The sequence below is a fragment of the Chiloscyllium plagiosum genome, chromosome 5, assembly GCF_004010195.1.
Source record: "Chiloscyllium plagiosum isolate BGI_BamShark_2017 chromosome 5, ASM401019v2, whole genome shotgun sequence".
Classification (NCBI taxonomy): Eukaryota; Metazoa; Chordata; class Chondrichthyes; order Orectolobiformes; family Hemiscylliidae; genus Chiloscyllium; species Chiloscyllium plagiosum.
Genome location: NC_057714.1, coordinates 107,783,688 through 107,803,516, shown reverse-complemented (window position 1 = coordinate 107,803,516; position 19,829 = coordinate 107,783,688). Strand labels below are relative to the sequence as shown.

Below are 19,829 nucleotides of genomic sequence, written 5' to 3'. Positions count from 1 at the left end.
AAGGTGAGACCTTCATGGTAACCTCAGCTGATGTGGGAACTGATCCTGCGTTGTTGTCACTCTACACTATGAACCAGCCATCCAGCTAACTAAGCTGACTAACTTCCTAACTAAAGTGTCATGATTGCAGAAATCAGACAAGTTGCAGAAGGATAAGCACTTAACTAAAAGCATTTGCTCTGTTATGTGACAGCAAGTAAAAGTATATCAAAATATTTGCAACTACAACTAAATTTGTGAATAATTCAAATCAATTGTTTAAAAACAAAACATTCACGAGAAGTGGTTATCACCGGCTAGGTCAGCATTTATTGTCCATCCCAAAAAAAGCATTTTCAAAGCTTCATATTTACTTAGAATACTTTCAGAAACTCATGTCTCGCCATCAGGTGTCAGTTTCTTTTTGAATAATGTAACATCTCAAACAAAAATAGAAGTCACTTGATGAAATCCTGTAACACAAAAGGTTTTTGTACTGAGAAAGTATTTACCTTGGACCTTGCGTCCTCATGACCATTCTTGCAACATCTCCAGAAAATTGTGGTCTGTTAAATTGACCATCAGTTATTAAGCGACCGCGGGGTTCATTTGTGAAAAGGCCTGGAAATCTTGGTCCACCTTGAGATGCACGAGGGATTCTCACAACACCAGGATAGGGAGGAGGTGGTCTGCCAAATAGTTCACTTTGACGTTTTAAATCCTCCTGTGGCCAGTGCCTGAGTGGTGATGCTGCAGATGTCATTGCTTGCTCTTGCAGGCCTTTTTCTTGACGGACTGCATTCTTCTGCTGCTGTTGTCGAAGGATGAGTTCCCGTAACCTCAGCCTCTATCAAATGAAAAGAATTTACAGTTACAAGCAATTCATTTATTATCTTCCTTTAGCCATTACAATAATGATATATTACTCAACATTGCACTTTTTTGTTGTGATGGTCTGTTAATTTTATACAGAATGCTTAAAGACGTAACAGCCGTTCTGTTGTTAACCAATGGATAAGCCATCAAGTTCGGCTCTGTGATCAACAGCCAAGTTACATTGTTCTAACTCAATACTACAAAACTGTTGGAAATCCGAAATAGAAAACAGAAGATGCTAGAATAAATCAGGAGGTCTGGGTGCAACTGGGTAATGTTTCAGATTGATAATCTTTTGTTGAGAAATGGTCATCAACCCAAAGCATCATATCAACCTGATCAACAGCACTGATTTAAATACTTGATACAATACTGATTCAAGTAATAGTGATGACCAAACTGCAGGAATTCTCCAGCATTTGTTCTGGTTAAAGTTCAACCAATCACACTCTCTCTCTGCCTAATTCTTAATTTCAGTGTTTAACAGTAATTTCCTCAGTTGGTCTAGCATAAGGTACTAATGTGAATTGTTTTGGCAACAACAAATTAAACAAACTTGCATAATCAAGAACTCTCATAGTTCTGGTAAATCATTTTTGCAAACGGCGCTATATGTAAACATGAATATAAAATGCATATTTTTCTTTTCTTTTGGAAGAGATATATTGAGCATGTTGTGAGAGTGAACCACATTGTGGGACCTGCCCATTGATTCGAAGGGCATTTCGTAGCCTTGCACTACTTTGTTTTCATATGATAATCTCGCTGGCTTCAAACATTGACCCCTTCCGAGTTACTGGATATAAAATACTCAATTTCTCCCATCTAATTTGTAGACTGCTTGATCTAAAGCAGGAACTTGTAGTTGCACATTTATTAATGCGTATTCACTACCAATTAATCAAATTATTAAAACTAGTTTGAAGTACACAAATAAACCTACCTGCCGTTGCTTTTCTTCTGTGTCCATATGACCTGTGCTTACATTATTCTGTGCCTCAGATGTCAAAATTGATTGGCCTTGGTCAAGCGCTGGGGGTACATTATGAAACTGGTGTACTTGTGAATTTATAGGTGATCCTGTGGAGCTGCTAAAATTTGTGGAATCTGATGTGGGTCCTTGTTGGTCACTAATTTCATGGTTATGCCTCCCTGGCACAAACTTGTCATTAGTTTGAGGTCTTGGGGTCCTTGGGGGCTGATCATATGGGTCATGTACTGTTTGCCCATATGTGTCTGAAGCTGGTCTCACTGCTGGTGCATGGGGTGAAAATGCGTCATCATGTATTCCGGCTGGTCTGGAAGTTTGAGGTGCTCGACCACATACATCAGCTGGTCGCACAAATGTATCTTTCAAATTTGGAACTCTGTTGTGTGGTGGTTGCAAAAATTGCTCCTGATTTAATAATTGACCTGATCTTGTCAATGTTTGCCGGTCAGAAATAACTGGTCTTGGAGACTGAAGAGGCTGGGCAAAGGGGTCCGAGCCAACTGGTCTTGGGGTTAAAGGAGATTGTGCGAATGGATCAGAATATCTCTGATTAATTGGTGATTGTACAAAACGATTTGAAGCTAAAGGCCTTGGAGTACCAGGTGGCTGGGAGTACGGATCTGCTTGTTGTGAAGGGGCTCTTGGGGTTAGTGACTGCTGTGTATACTGATCAGCTCCAGGTCGAGGGGTTCCTGGGGGCTGCGAATAAGGGTCAGCTCCAGGTCGAGGGGTTCCTGGGGGCTGTGAATAAGGGTCCGCTGCAGGTCGAGGGGTTCCTGGAGGCTGTGAATAGGGGTCAGCTGCAGGTCGAGGGGTTCCTGGGGGCTGTGAATAGGGGTCAGCTGCAGGTCGAGGGGTTCCTGGGGGCTGCGAATAAGGATCCTGAGGAGAGCGTCTTGACCTTGACCCCTGTTGAACAAATGTGTCACCCTGGGTTTGCCGGGGAATTCTCTGACTGTGTGAAAATGGCTCATTCATGGGATGAGGTGTCTGTGGTTGCTGTGCATAAGACTCCATTGACTGGGACTGTGACTGTACTGGGCTTTGTGAAAAGTTATCCACAGGTCTCGAGTTCAACACAGTCCTTTCATATGGATCAACAGACGTGCGTCTTGGGGTTAAAGGCATAGATGCATAAGGATCTTGAGGTGACTGAATTGGTGGCATTGGTGTCTTAAACAATTGTCCACTTCCATCTTCAACATTAGCTTGATTAGGTGCATGTTGTGATCTTGAATATAGATCAAGAGGCCCCATTCGATTATGTGGCACCTGCTGTCTAGGCAACATATCAGGTCTGTGTGCAGGTTTAGCAAAGGGATCATTTACATTTACAGGCATATTCCCTGATGGATCAGAAGTCATAGGTGGCCGTGGCAACCCTAAAGGTTTTGAAAAATGATCTGTTGATATTGTCATGGAAGGTCTTGGAGTATCGGGTGCCTTTGCGTAAGGATCACTGCTAGTTGGTGATGACGACCCAAAAGACTCATCCGCTAATGGAGGCCTATTTCTCTCGATCTGTTCAGTAGCTGGTAAAGGCCTGGTTGCGTTTTGAGGAACAGCACACGAATCTAAAGAGGACAGTGAATTTCTTCTAACAACTGGTGGTGGTCTTGGCGTGCCAACCATTTTAGCATATGGATCCCAAGGAGATGATGGTCTTGACACATTAGCAACTGGAGAAAACATCTGTGGTGACGGTGATTGTGATGCCTGGGGCTGTGCAAATGGATCCTGCAGTGGTACCCTTGTTGGTGTTGGTGGAGGAGCCTGAGGTCTGAGAAAGACATCATCTGATGATGTTGATACTGAAGTGCCAGGAGCCCGAGGCCTTGTAAATCCTTCTTTGGGCAAGTGCAGAGGAGACAAGTGTCCAGTGTCCTGTTCACCTGCCTTAGGACTGTTAGAATCCTCGCCTGCAGAAGATTGCTGGGACCCAAATTGTTGTTGCTGCTGCTGTTCATGTTTCACCTGTTCCAGTTTTTGTGTAGCTTCAATCTTGGCTTGCTGCTTACTCTTCTGTCGCATTTGCTGTTTGTTACGAAACAAAACAAAAACCATACAAATGTTACCTGGATAACAGTTAATCAAGAAGCTTAAGTGAAAGATTTAACACGATTTATAAAAAATGTTCATAACTGGTTGACAGAAATACATCAAGGATCCTTAGACAGAACCTTTCATACCCACAACAATACCATCCAGATGGACAAGGATAGCAGATCCATGGGAATACAACCACCTGCAGGTTCCCCTCCAAACCACTCACCAACCTGACGAGGAATTACATCACCGCCCATAATTCCCTCTCCATGGCATCGAGACGCTACCTAAACCGAACAGACTCAGCAGTTCAAGAAGGCAGCTCACCACCATTTTCTCAAAGGCAACCAGAAATAGACAATAAATGTTGTTCAGCAAGCTACGCCCACATCCAATGAACAAATGAAATAAAAAAAACTTATGCCATCCCTCTCCAATGTGCTAATACCATTACTAATTATGAGCTACTTAACCAACTTTCCACAGCTTCCAGTGCCCTTCAATATTCATCCTGAAACATGATTCAATAAAGGCTGCAGAATGTATTTACTTTATTTCTATTTGTACTTTAAGTTCATGATTTGTTTCAAATGCTACGCACAGATAGAGTCTTCATCTTATCCTTTTTGTATCCTCCTGCCTGACCTGTTAATTTGTTTTCTGTATGCCTTCCTGACACCATCTCTATCATTTCCAGTATTACCTTTCTCTTTTACCTTGTCTGAACTCTTTGATTTACTACATCTTCCTAAATTTAATCCTTTGCTCCCACTACTTAATTTAAAATCCTCTATTTCCGTAGTTATACGGCTCACAAAGACACCAGCCTCAGCACAGTTCAGGTGATCACTGTCAAAACGAAACACAATCCACCCTCTCGGACTGGTGCCACTGCACTATGAGCCCTTAAATTTTAAAGCCATGACCTTTTATTTTTTTCTTTAAAAGGGGGCATCTTATCAAATGCTTTTCGTAAATCCAAGTATATCACCTTAACTGGTTCCCCTTTGCTTGCTAGTTCCTTAAAATAGCTAAAACCAATTTCTATTTCACAAAACCATGCTGCCTCTTTCCGATTCTTTTGAGTTCTGAAAGAGAGACACTGGACCAAAATGTTAACACTGCTCTCTCTTCACACCTGCTGACTGCTTCCAGTAATTTCTGATTTTATCATTTTCTAAATGCCCTGCTATAACACCCTTAATTTCACTTTTCCTAATTCTTCCCATGGTCTGCCCTGCTGTTCCCACATTCTAGACTTGTCTTTCAATTGGCAGCAATGCAATAGGAAATGGATTCCCAGATTCAAGGGCAGCAATTCAGCCTGCTGTGTCTGTGCTGGCTCTCGACATGATCAATTCACAGACTCGATCAATTGCCTGCTCCCCAGAGCCCTGCATTATTTTTCATCACATGATTATCAAAATCTTTTTTGAAGGCATCAACTGAATGTGCCATCACATATTTTCAGAAAGTGCATTCCAAATCCTAACCACTCATTGTTTAAAAACGTTTTCTCCATATTCCATGTTCCTTCTTTTGTCACTCACTCCAGCCATACCCCTGTAAATTTTTTTATATTTTTAAATTTTTTTTAAATTAATTTTTTTGTGGGATGTGGGCATCATTGGCTGGTCAGCATTTATTGCCCGTCCTAGTTGCCCTTGAGAAGGTGGTGGTGAGCTGCCTTTTTGAAGCGCTGCAGTCCACCTGCTGTGGATTAACCCATGATGCCATTAGGCTGGGAATTCCAGGATTTTGACCACTGACAGTGAAGGAATGCTGATAAACTGCTAAGTCAGGATGGTGAGTGCTTTGGAGGGGAACTTGAAGTTGGTGGTGTTTCCATATGTCTGTTGCCCTTGCTCTTCTAGATGGAAATGGTCACGGGCTTTCGCAAATTTCTGCAGTGCATCTCGGAGATAGTACACACTGCTGCGACTGAGCTTTGGTGGTGGAGGGAATGGATGCTTGGGGATCCATCGCCATTCAAGCGGGCTGCTTTGTCCTGGATGGTAGCAAGCTTCTTGAGTGTTGTTGGAGCTGCACTCATCCAGTCAAGTTTTCCATTACACTCCTGACTTGTGCCTTGTCGATGGTGGACAGGCTTTGGGGAGTCAGGTGGTGAGTTACTCACTGCAGTATTACTAGCTTCTGACCTGCTCATATAGCCATTACATTTATGTAGTGAGTCCAGTTGGTTTCTGGTCAATGATAACCCTCAGCATCTTGATAGTGGGGGATTCAGTGATTGTAACACCACTAAATGCCAAGGGGTGGTGGTTAGATGGTCTCGTATGGTGATGGTCATTAGCCTGGTATCTACGTGGCATGAATGTTACTTGCCATTTGTCAGCCCAAGCCTGGACATTGTCCGGATCTTGTTGCATTTGGACACAAACTGCTTCAGTGTTTGATGAGCTGCGAATGATACTAATCTTTGCAGAATTAGCAGCAATCATCCCCACTTCGGACCTTATGATGGAGGGAAGGTCATTGATGAAGCAGCTGAAGGTGCTTGGGCCTAGGACTCTACCCTGAGGAACTCCTCTAGAGATATGCTGGCGCAGAGATGACTGATCTCCAACAACCACGACCACCTTCCTGTGTCAGGCATGACTCTAACCACTGGAGAGTTTGCCCCCAATACCAATTGATTCCAGTTTTGCTAAGGCTCGCTGACGCCACACTTGGTCAAATGCAGCCTTCATGTCAAGGGCTGTCACCCTCAACTCACCTCTGGAATTCAGCTCTTTTGCCCATGTTTGAACCAAGGCTGTAATGAGGTCTAGAGCTGAGTGGCCCTGGCGGAATCCTCACCAAGCAGGTTATTGCTGAGTAGGTGCTGCTTGACAGCACTGTTGTTGACACCTTCCTTCATGTCACTAATAGTTGAGAGTTGATTGATGGGGTGGTAATTGGCTTGGTTTGATACGTCCTGCGTTTGATACACATGACATACTTGGGCAATATTTCAATTGTTGGGTAGATCAGTGTTGTAACCGTACTGACAATAGATAATAGACAATAGGTGCAGGAGTAGGGCATTCTGCCCTTCGGGCCTGCACCACCATTCATTACGATCATGGCTGATCATCCTCAATCAGTATCCTGTTCCTGCATTATCTCCATAACCCTTGATTCCACTATCTTTGAGAGCCCTATCCAACTCTTTCTTAAACGAATCCAGAGACTGGGCCTCCACTGCCCTCTGGGGCAGAGCATTCCACACAGCCACCACTCTCTGGGTGAAGAAGTTTCTCCTCATCTCTGTCCTAAATGGCCTACCCCTTATTTTTAAGCTGTGTCCTCTGGTTCGGGACTCACCCATCAGCGGAAACATGTTTCCTGCCTCCAGAGTGTCCAATCCTTTAATACTCTTATACGCCTCAATCACTTCCCCTCTCAGTCTTCTAAACTCAAGGGTATACAAGCCCAGTTGCTCCAATCTTTCAACAAAAGATAGTCCTGCCATTCCAGGAATTGACCTCGTGAACCTACGCTGCACTCCCTCAATAGCCAGAATGTCTTTCCTCAAATTTGGAGACCAGAACGGCACACAGTACTCCAGGTGTGGTCTCACCAGGGCCCTGTACAGCTGCAGAAGAACCTCTTTGCTTCTATACTCAATCCCTCTTGTTATGAAGGCCAGCATGCTATTAGCTTTCTTCACTACCCACTGTACCTGCATGCTTGCCTTCATTGACTGGTGTACAAGAACACCCAGATCTCTTTGTACTGCCCCTTTATCCAACTTGACTCCATTTAGGTAGTAATCTGTTTTCCTGTTCTTGCCACCAAAGTGGATAACCATACATTTATCTACATTAAACTGCATCTGCCATGCATCTGTCCACTCACCTAACCTGCCCATCTCCTAACATCCTCCTCACATTTCACCCTGCCACCCAGCTTTGTATCATCAGCAAATTTGCTAATGTTACTATTAATACCATCTTCTATATCATTAATATATATTGTAAAAGGCTGCGGTCCCAGCAGTGATCCCTGTGGTACCCTACTGGTCACCGCCTGCCATTCCGAAAGGGAGCCGTTTATCACTACTCTTTGTTTCCTGTCAGCCAACCAATTCTCAATCCAAGTCAGTACTTTGTCCCCAATACCATGCGCCCTAATTTTGCTCACTGGAACGGCTTGGCTAGGGGAGTGACAAGTTCTGAAGCACAAGTCTTCAGTACTATTGCCAGAATGTTGTCAGGGCCCATAGCCTTTGCAGTATCCAGTCCCTCCAGTCGTTTTTTGATATCATGTGGAGTGATTTGAATTGGCTGAAGACTGGTATCTGTAATGCTGGGGACCACTGGAGGGGGGAATGGAGGAGAAATTGCTATAATTTGCAAGTCAAACTAGGTAAAACTAGACATCAGACTTCTACACACAGTTTGAAGAATTTGTCTACCATGGTGTGTGAAGACGGATTCCAATGGATTGGGTAGGTGAGAACAGCCTAAAATCCAACAGATCTTTAAATAAGTCAGCATTACATTGAAGATGCAATGCAGGTGATGTTCTCATCACAAATATGTTTGGATCCAGACATCTAGACTCGTCATGCCACTAGACCAAGATAGGTCAGGATGTGAGTGAGGCTGAGAACTGGATAATGAGCCTTCATTTGCAAATCATGATCATTTTCTTTTCATCACCCATCTGTCACAAATCCTGTGGCAATCAACAAGCAACACAGCACAAAGGGATGCATTGGGAGCTGCATCCACAAACTTATAAACGTGACATCTCAGGCCATAAGGTCCTTTTGAACTGGAACAAGGTGGAACTTAGCAACCTTCTCAACAACAAAGCAGTCCCATCTGAGACCTCACTGTTTGCCTCTGTAGTTGGGGGGCTCCAATAGGTGCCCCAAACATTTCATATTAAAAATGAACGATTTTCAAAAAGATGCAAGGGAACAGAAAAATGGTTCCCAGTGGCTTTTCCTAAGATGCTGCACAGGAGACTTGCTGAAGTAACTACACCATCTAAAATTGTGGGCATGGGCACAGCATGGGCACAGCAAAAGTAGTTAAAGGGTCAGTCATAATTTTCTTGGATAATAAGTAGTACTGATCTGCATATTCTGGCAACACTTCATCTGAAAACACAACAGGAAGTGAAGATTGGTTGCCATGTGACCAAGCACAGAGAACAGCAAAGAGCAGAGGAGGTTGGAGACCCTGACGCAGGCACAAAGAGAATGCAGACAGAGATAAAGAACACACCAAACTTTGTCAGAATAGTGAAGTTGGAAGTGCAATGAGATGTAGACCATGTCGCTGAAAGTAAGCATGTCGGTGCAGCAGGAGATAATGGTGGAAAAGGATTCAAATACATCAGCAGCAATGCCTTTCTGCAATTGTTCAGGGCCTTGGTGACACCGCACTTGGATTACTGTGTGTAGTTTTGGTTTTGTTATCTGAAGCAGGATGTCTGGCGATAAGTGAGAGCAACAAAGATTTACCAGATTGATTCTTGGGATGGGAGAACTTACATATGAAAAGAGACTCAATTGCTTAGGACTATATCACTGCAGTTTAGAAAAACAAGTCATTGTGGTGGAAGTTTTATAGAGACAGAGTAAGATAGGAAGCAAATTCCCAATGACTAAGAAGTCCAGAGCCTGGTGTCACAGTTTCAGGATATGGTTTAGGCCATTTAGGACTAGGATGAGGAGAAATCTCTTCAAAGGCCAAAAGACCTACTCCTGCTCCCATTTTTTGTTTCCGGAAGAAGCACAAAACAGTGAGTTTTTCTGTTTGGGAGTATTCTTAGAATCAATGTGAAAGCTGGTTAAAAATCTTTGAATACCTCAGAAGATGTGTGTATAGCTCACAGATGCCAAGGAGCCAGATGTTTTCCAAAAAGTGGCCAAAACCATGAATCGTGATTTTATTGGTTAGTTAGTTGGAAAGAAGAGCACAGCCGGTGAGGCAGCACCTGAGGAGCAGCAGAGTTGACGTTGAGCATAAGCTCTTCATCAGCTCTTCCTTACGAAGAGCTAATAATGCTCAAAGCGTCAACTCTCCTACTTCTTTGATGCTGCCTGACTGGCAGTGCTTTTCCAGCACCAGACTTTTTGACTCTGATCTCCAGCATCTGCAGTCCTCACTTTCTCCTAGTTGGAAAGGAACTCTGGAAAGCTAAAAGCTACACCATCAGGAAGAGAAGGCTTGTAACAACTGTACCTATGAAACCCAGAGCTAAAAACAATTGTTAGAAAAGACTCTTGGTCTTCTGTGTAAATAAAATATTCTGAAACTGAGTAGCAATGTTATGTCACATTTATTGGAAATGCAAATGCTTGCAATTAGAAAGATGTACATTTATTGTACAGACTATTCAAAGTAGGATTCATTTATTTCTTTGAACTGTTATGATTAGATTACATTATGATTAGATTACATTACAGTGTGGAAACAGGCCCTTCGGCCCAAAAAGTCCACACCGACCCACCGAAGCGCAACCCACCCAGACCCCTACATTTACCCCTTACCTAACACTACGGGCAATTTAGCATGGCCAATTCACCTGACCTGCGCATCTTTGGACTGTGGGAGGAAACCGGAGCACCCGGAGGAAACCCACGCAGACACGGGGAGAACGTGCAAACTCCACACAGTCAATCGCCCGAGGCAGGAATTGAACAAAGGTCTCAGGCGCTGTGAGGCAGCAGTGCTAACCACTGTGCCGCCCACACATGAGTTACTTGCCTGTTAACTCATGCTTACTGTGCGTTGGTTGTGATTTGTGTGAAAGTAAAAGCTATAAAAAGTGAAGCTTCTTGGTAATTTATTTTATTTGTGCTCCAATCATTTGTTATTTTGATTTATGGCTTATGGATAGTTTATCATTTCATTTTGAGATATGGCAAAACAACTTTCACTACCCAATTGTAGTTTCCCTGAGAGTATTTAGCATCAAACAGTATAAAGATGGGGGATAAGTTCCCTTCTCTGAAGAGCCATAAGCAATCAATTCAGTTTTTATTGTAAACAAATAACTTTTGTTTGTCAGGACCAGAAACTCTGGACCACTCTGGTACTCATCTGTTACCATAACCATTAGGCTAGCATTTCCATTTTAAAAAGGGGTATCAAAAATTTGCATTTCTGATGTGTCAAATCTTGTATTTTAACACATACATGTAAGTCTGCACATTTGCCGGTCTGTGCGCGTGCGTATGAGTGAGAGCAGGAGTGTGAGAAAACGAGAGCATGAGAGAGCAAGAGCATGAGAGCGAAGGCAAGAGATCTAACTTTTGAGTACAGAGCTACAATATTAAAACCCTGCAAGTAACATTAATAAAAAGTGCAGTTAACTGTGAAGTCAACAAGGAACATCAGGTGACATTAACAGGTTAATTGTTTGTGCAGGAGATTTGGAAGGTGATGTTTGAATTAGAGAAATGTAGCCGACATATTTTATATACACTTAACAAACAAACGTTTAAAAAAAGAGTAAAGAGTAGAGAGATTTAAAGGTCTGCCTTCTCAAGCCTTTATCTCCCATATAATCTGATGTACAAATTATGAGTATAGATTTTCTTGTAAAATATTACTCATCCATACTTCCTTCCTGATTGACATATCTTGTTATGCTCTCCTACTCCCTCCCCTACAAGACCGGTGAGCCTGACCTCGGTGGTGGGCAAGTTGTTGGAGGGAATCCTGAGGGACAGGATGTACATGTATTTGGAAAGGCAAGGACTGAGTAGGGATAGTCAACATGGCTTTGTGAGTGGGAAATCATGTCTCTCAAACTTGATTTGAGTTTTTTGAACAAGGAACAAAGAAGATTGATGAGGGCAAAGCAGTAGATGTGATCTATATAGACTTCAGTAAGGCGTTCGACAAGGTTCCCCATGGGAGACTGATTAGCAAGGTTAGATCTCATGGAATACAGGGAGAACTAGCCATTTGGATAGCGCACTGGCTCAAAGGTAGAAGACAGACGGTGGTGGTGGAGGGTTGTTTTTCAGACTGGAGGCCTATGATCAGTGGAGAGCCACAAGGATCGGTGCTGGGTCCTCTACTTTTTGTCATTTACATAAATGATTTGGATGTGAGCATAAGAGGTACAGTTAGTAAGTTTGCAGATGACACCAAAATTGGAGGTGTAGTGGACAGCGAAGAGGGTTACCTCAGATTACAACAGGATCTGGACGAGATGGGCCAATGGGCTGAGAAGTGGCAGATGGAGTTTAATTCAGATAAATGAGAGGTGCTGCATTTTTGGAAAGCAAATCTTAGAAGGATTTATACACTTAATGGTAAGGTCCTAGGGAGTATTGCTGAACAAAGAGACCTTGGCGTGCAGGTTCGTAGCTCCTTGAAAGTGGAGTCGCAGGTAGATAGGATAGTGAAGAAGGCGTTTGGTATGCTTTCCTTTATTGGTCAGGGTATTGAGTACAGGAGTTGGGAGGTCACGTTGCAGCTGTACAGGACATTGGTTAGGCCACTGTTGGAATATTGCGTGCAATTCTGGTCTCCTTCATATTGGAAAGATGTTGTGAAACTTGAAACAGTTCAGAAAAGATTTACTAGGATGTTGCCAGAGTTGGAGGATTTGAGCTATAGGGAGAGGCTGAACAGGCTGGGGCTGTTTTCCCTGGAGTGTCGGAGGCCGAGGGGTGACCCTTATAGAGGTTTATAGGATAAATAGGCAAAGTTATTAGATAGCTTACAGTGTGGAAACAGGCCATTTGGCCCAACAAGTCCACACCGACCTGCCGAAGCCCAACCCACCCAGACCCATTCCCCTACATTTACCCCTTCACCTAACACTACGGGCAATTTAGCATGGCCAATTCAACTAACCTGCACATTTTTGGACTGTGGGAGGAAACCGGACCACCCACGCAGACACGGGGAGAATGTGCAAACTCCACACAGAGGGTAGCCTGAGGCAGGAATTGAACCCGGGTCTCTGGCGCTGAGGCAGCAGTGCTATCCACTGTGCCACCCACTGGGGTTGGGGAGTCCAGAACTAGAGGACATAGGTTTAGGGTGAGAAGGGAAAGATATAAAAGAGACCTAAGGGGCAACTTTTTCACGCAGAGGGTGGTACATATATGGAATGAGCTGCCAGGGAAGTGGTGGAGGCTGGTACAAATATAATATTTAAGCATTTGGATGGGTATATGAATAGGAAGGGTTCGGAGGGATACGGGCCAGGGGCTGGCAGATGGGTCATCTGGTCGGCATGGACGGGTTGGACTGAACGGTCTGTTTCCATGCTGTACACCTCTATGACCATCAGATCGGTGTCTTTTCCTTTAACCAGTCTCAAGAAATTACATAGACAAGAAAGAGACAATAGGACCTCTTTTTCCTTTTAAAAAAACTAGTATTCCTAAGGAAAACAAGAATCCACCTTTAAGGCTACAGATTAAATTAAATGTCATTGATGAAGAACACTTTGTGGTGTTGAAGTCTCTGGCTGCTATCAATGTTGCTTCCTTGCTAAGATGCACATTAAAGCTGGCAAAAGAAATCCCTCAAAATGCAAACCTGTCTAGATGAAACATAAAATAATGGTGGCAAGATCACATTTGATAATTTGAATTTCTAATCTTCAAGTTAACGAGAGTCATTACAGGCAGCCTAAATTTGGTTAATTGTCATCTTTGAACGGAGACAATGTTCCCCACGCGCTTACTCTAGTCGCACATTTTAAGAAAGTTGTGGTGCATAACATTTTACCATTTGTATGTTCTTACCTGTCTTAGTTTCCATTCTTGCTCGTGTTCTGATTCTTTTTGCTTCATTTGATCTTTAAATGGCAAGTCAATGTCAGGTCGAGAGACAGAATCAATGCATTCTTGCTGCTGCCTTCTCAAAGACTCGCTGGTCATTTGAACTTTGTTTATACGCAGTGCTGCTCGATTATCTCTTGCCTTTTGCTGCAAATTTTATTGCAATTATGTTTCAGTTAGCACGTTAAAAATTGTACTATTTGGTCAAGTGAGTCTTTACCAACTTTTAAAGATATTGTACAAAGCCTAAAGAACAGAACTCCCTCTGTTCTGTTCTATTCTATGCTGTGGGGTAAAGATATTTCTCAACAACGCATGGCAGAGAATATCAGTTTTTGTGACTGGAAAAAGTAGGGTCACTTTGAACATTTTTGAAAATTATGTTCTATTCCTCTGAAGTATACTTAAGATTAGAGGATTGGTCATAGATAAAACTAGGTCCAAGTAACCCAAGCAAGGCTGGCCCCAAACAATGCGCATGACCTAAACTAGCTAACCCAATGGGAAAAGTTTTATTGGCATTTACTGCTGTGAAATACCTTGAGTTTTTTTAAAAACATTATAAACATTGAATAAATTGAAGCTTAAAAGTTATTCATTCAAATTCCCTACCAGAAACTATTTTCTCTCAAACTTTCTTTACCTTTAAAAACAGACTCAATATCTACAATATTCAGTATCAGTTCATGAACCATGTCTCAAAGGAATGTATTGACCTTGCTTTGGGAGTACTTCAAATGCACATGATCAAGTTGGAGATTTACCTTTCACAAATAAAGAAAGTTTATATTTGTAAGTAGTGGACATTTTGCAGAAAACATTGTTTTATTCAAATTCATTTTTCAATTCATTCATTCATGGGATGTGGGCATCACTGGTTTATGTCAGCATTACTGCCCTTCCCTAATTGCCCACAAGGCAGTTAAGTGTCAAGCTCATTAGGTGTGAAGTCACACGTAGAGCAGACAAGTTAAAGTTTGCATTTTCATTCCCAAAAGGACATCAGTTAATGAGATGTTTGTTTCTGACAATCAACAGTGGTTTCATTGTCATCATTAGACTCCTAATTCCTCTTAACTAGATTCAAATGCCACCGCCTGACAGGGTGAGATTTAAATCTATATGCCCAGAACATTATCTAGGCTTCTAGATTAATAGTTTAGTGATGATACCATTAGGCCAGCACCGCCCCAAATATGGGATTAAAATGTTCTTATATGCACAGCCTACAAACTATAAAACAGCAAGGCAAGTGAGCCCGGGAGCTTTATAGGCCCGCGAGTCTTACTTCAGGTGTGAGTAAGGTGTTGGAAAAGGTTATAAGAGATAGGATTTATAATCACCTGGAAACAAGCAAGCTGATTAGGGATAGTCAACATGGTTTTGTGAAGGGTAGGCCATGCCTAACTAACTTTATTGAGTTCTTCAAGGTGGTGACAAAACAGGTGGATGAAACTAAAGTGGTTGATGTGGTGTATATGGACTTCAGTAAGGTGTTTGATAAGGTTCCATACGGTAGGCTATTGCACAAAATATTGAGTTGCGGGATTGAAGGTGATTTAGCGGTTTGGATCAGAAATTGGCGAGTTGAAAATGCAAGCTTTTACTTGTCTGGTCTCCGTGTGACTTCAGACCCAATGAGGTTGACACTTAACTGCCTTCTGGGGCAATTACGGAAGGGTGGTGGTTGATGGAAAATATTCATCCTGGAGCTCAGTTACCAGTGGTCTGCCACGAGGATCTGTTTTGGGGCCACTGCTGTTTGTCATTTTTATAAATGATCTGGATGTGGGCATAGAAGGATGGGTTAGTAAATTTGCAGATGACGCTAAGGTAGGCAGAGTTGTGGATAGTGCCGAAGGATGGTGTGAATTACAGAGGGATATAGATAAGATGCAGAGCTGGGCTGAGAACTGGCAAATGGAGTTTAATGTGGAAAAGTGTGAGGTAGTCCACTTCAGAATAAGTAACAGGAATGCAGAGGGCTGAGCCAATGGTACAATTCTTGGTTGTGTAGCTGAACAGAGATATCTCGGTGTCCAGGTACATAAATCCCTGAAAATTGCCACCCAGGTTGATAGGGTTGTTAAGGCGGCATATGGTATGTTGGCATTTATCGGCAGGGGGATTGAGTTTTGCAGCCACAAGGTCATGCTTCAGCTGTACAACACTGGCAAGGCTGCACCTGGTGTATTGCATACAGTGCTGGTCACCACATTATAGGAAGGATGTGGAAAACTTTGGAAAGGGTTCAGAGGAGATTTACAAGGATGCTGTCTGGTAGGGAAGGAAGGCCTTATGAGGAATGGCTGAGGGAATTGAGGCTGTTTTCGTTGGAGAGAAGAAGCTTGACAGGTGACTTAACTGAGACATATAAGATAATCGGGGATTAGATAGGGTGGACAGTGAGAGCCTTTTACCTCGGATGGTGAAGGCCAACACGAGGGGACATAGCTTTAAACTGAGGGGTGATAGATTTAGGACAAATGTCAGGGCTAGTTTCTTTACTCAGAGTAGCAGCGGTGTGGAATGGCCTGCTGCAACAGTAGTAGACTCACTGACATTAAGGGCATTTAAATGGACATTGGACATACATATGTATAACAATGGAATGGTGTAGTTTGGATGGGCATCAAATTAATTTCACAGGTGGTGCAACATCGAGGGCCAAAGGGCCTGTACTGCACTGTAACGTTCTAAGGCAACTTTGCAGACATGTGGTTGGTTCTAGTTCACAATAACACTAACACATCTCCTCAGGAAGCCTTGTTGAAGGATCAGTGCTGAACACCTGCTTTGATTCTGCTAGCCTGTTCTGGACAGACCCTCAGCAATGCTGTTATTTCTACAGTGAAAACAATACATTTCATTAAGGCAAGGTATCCCTGGCTTCCAATCTATTCTTTATGTAAAAGATTTTAATGTCTTCTATGACAGGGGTGAATGGACGTTGTCTGCGGCTCCTGATTTTGACAATGCCACTTTCAATTTCTTAGATTTCCTGATACTTATCTTGTCACTGTTGTAATGTCTCAAATTGCCCTTTGTTAATAATATCCATCTATTGTAAGTAGCACTGTGATATGCAGGCATAACATGAAACAACGGAGTGATGGACTAATTATTTTTGAAAAATCAATATTCAAAATAAATACAGAGATCTCAGATATATGTAAGAATAATAGGGTAGTAATAGTAGGGGATTTTAATTTTCCAAACATTGACTATCATAATGTGAAAGACTTGGATGATGAGGAATCTGTTAAATGTGTTCAAGAAAATTTTCTTTATCAATGTGTGTGTACACTTACATAAGCACATAATAACTAGGAGCAGGAGCAGGCCATCCGGTCCTTTGAGCCTGCTCTGCCATTCAATAAGATCATGGCTGATCTTTTCATGGACTCAGATCCATTTACCGGCACCCTCACTGTATCCCTCAATTCCTTCATTGTTCAAAAAAAACCTTAGATTTAAAAACATTTACTGAAGTAGCATCAACTACTTCGCTGGGCAAGAAATTCCAAAGATTAACAACCCTCTGGGTGAAGAAGTTCCTTCTCAATTCAGTCTTAAATCCGCTCTCTCTAATCTCGAGGCTATGCCTTCTTGTCTCAAGTTTCACCTGCCAGTGGAAACATCCTCCCTACTTCTATCTTATCTATTCCTTTCATAATTTTATGTTTCTATAAGATCCCCCCTCAATTTTCTAAATTCCAATGAATATAATCGCAGTCTACTCAGTCTCTCCTCATAAGACAACCCCCTCAACTCCAGAATCAATCTAGAGAGCCTCCTCTGCAACCCCTCCAGTGCCAGTACAACCTTTCTCAAATAATGAGTCTAAAACTGCACACCATGATTTGGAGATGCTGGGATTGGATTTAGGTGCACAAAGTTAAACATCACAGGTTATAGTCCAATAGGTTTATTTGGAAGCACTAGCTTTTGGAGGTCTGCTCCTTCATTAGGTACTTCAGGCGTGGCCTCATCAGCACCTCATATAGATACAACATAACCTTTGCTTTTAAACTCACTCCCTTTAGCAATGAATGACAAAATTCCATTTGGCTTCCTAAGTACTTGTTGTGTCTGCAGACCAACCTCGCGATTCATGCACAAGGACACCCAGGTGCCTCTGCATTGCAGCATGGTTCAACTTTTTACCATTCAAGGGATAGTCCTTTTTATTGTAACTCCTATCAAAATGTATGACTTCACATTTATATACATAGTATCCATCTGCCAGACCTTTGCCCACTCACTCAAAGTATCTATGTTCCTCTGCAAAGTTTCACAGTCCTCTGCACACATTGCTCTGACACTCATCTTAGTGTCACCTGCAAACTTTGACATCCTACACGTGGTCCCCAACTCCAAACTATCTATATAAATTGTAAATAATTGCAGTCCCAACACCGATTCCTGAAGCACACCATTAGTGATTGATTGCTAGCCAGAATAGCACTCATTTACCCCCACTCTGTTTCCTGTTAGTCAACCAATCCTCTATCCACGCTAACACTTTATCCCTAACGCCATGTATTTTTCTCTTATGCAGCAGCCTCTAGTGCGGCACCTTGTCGAAGGCCTTTTGGAAATCTAGGCATACCACATCCATTGGGTCCCCATTGTCCACCTGACTTGGAATGTCTTCATAGAATTCCAAACGATTTGTCAAGCATGACCTGCCCTTCATGAACCCATGCTGCGTCTGCCCAACGGGACAATTTCTATCGAGATGCTTTGCTTTTTCTCTCTTGATAATAGACTCAAGCATCTTCCCCACTACAAAGGTTAAGGTCTATAATTCCCCATCTTTTGTCTAACTCCCTTTTTAAAACAATGGCGTCACATTTGCTGGGACTGCCCCAGAGTCTAGCGAATTTTGGAAAACTATTTCTCCCGTCATCTCTTTTAGTATCCTGAGATGCATTCCATCAGGACCTGGAGACTTATGAATCCTTAGCTCCATTAGCTTGCCCAACACTACCTCTTCTATAAAAATGATTGTTTCCAGGTCGTCACCTACAATTGTCTCTTTGTTAAATGTTATTAGTGTCCTCCACTGTGAAGACAGATACAAAATACTTGTTCAATGCATAGGCTATTTCATCATATCCCATAACTGAATTCCCCTGCTTATCCTCTTAAGGGCCGATATTTACTTTAGCCACTCTTTTAATGTTTTATACATTCATTGAAACATTTGCTGTATGTCATTATATTCTGTTCTGGTTTTTTCTCAGGTTCTTACTTTTCTTCCTAGAGAAGGAGCAAAACCTGACGTTCTCTTGGGAAAGAAGGCAGAGTGAGTGACTGAAGTGTTAGGAGGGGAACACTTTGGGACCAACGATCATAATTCTATTAGCTTTAAAACATTTATGGTAAAAGTTAAGCCTCTGTAAAAGTTCTTAATTGGAGTAAGGCAAATATTAATGGTATGAGGCAACAACATGAAAAGTTGATTGGAGTAGACTGTTCGCAGGCAAAGGGATAACTGGCAAATGGGAGACTTTCAAAAAGTGTGATAACTAGCATTCAGATGCATTATGTTCCTCTAAGAGGAAAGGGCAAGGCTGGTAAGAGTAGGGAACAATGGATGGGTAAGGTTGAAGTTCCAGTCAAGAAGAAGAAAGAATCACTTCTTAGATATAGACAACAACTGGGATTAAATGAGTCTCTTGAAGAGAACAGTGTGTGTTGGGGCATTAAGAGGGAAACCAGAAGGGCCAAGTGGGGATATGAGATAGCCTTAGCAGATAACGTTAAAGATAATCCAAGAGATTCTACAAATATATTGAGAGCAAAGGAGCAACTGGAGAGAGAATATGGCCTCTTAAAGATCAAGTCTATGAGTTGAACATCAGGAGATGAAAGAGATACTAAATGAATATTTCCCAACATATATTAGTGTGGAGAAAGAAATGGAGGTTAGAGAACTCAGAGATAAAAACTGATGTTTTGAAAACAGTTTGAAAACAGGGGCAGCACAATGGCTCATTGGTTCTCACAGCACCAAGGATCTAGGTTCAATTCCACCCTCAGGTGACTGTGTGGAGTTTGCACATTCTCCATGTCTTCGTGGGTTTCCTCCGGTGCTCCAGGTTTTCCCACACTCCAAAGATGTGGAGTTTAAGTGGATTGGCTGCACTAAACTACTCG

At 42.4% G+C, this 19,829-nt stretch overlaps 1 protein-coding gene across 1 annotated transcript in view; it reads right to left on the bottom strand.

Moving 5' to 3' along the window:
- kmt2ca (lysine (K)-specific methyltransferase 2Ca) overlaps positions 1 to 19,829 on the bottom strand; it is a 502,252-nt gene that overhangs the window by 67,706 nt on the left and 414,717 nt on the right. The window contains exons 36-38 of the mRNA XM_043691052.1: positions 13,629 to 13,811; positions 1,799 to 3,880; positions 490 to 826 (exon numbers count right to left, since the gene is read on the bottom strand). Coding sequence (XP_043546987.1) covers positions 490 to 826; positions 1,799 to 3,880; positions 13,629 to 13,811 — 2,602 coding nt within the window. The remainder of the gene's footprint in view (positions 1 to 489; positions 827 to 1,798; positions 3,881 to 13,628; positions 13,812 to 19,829) is intronic.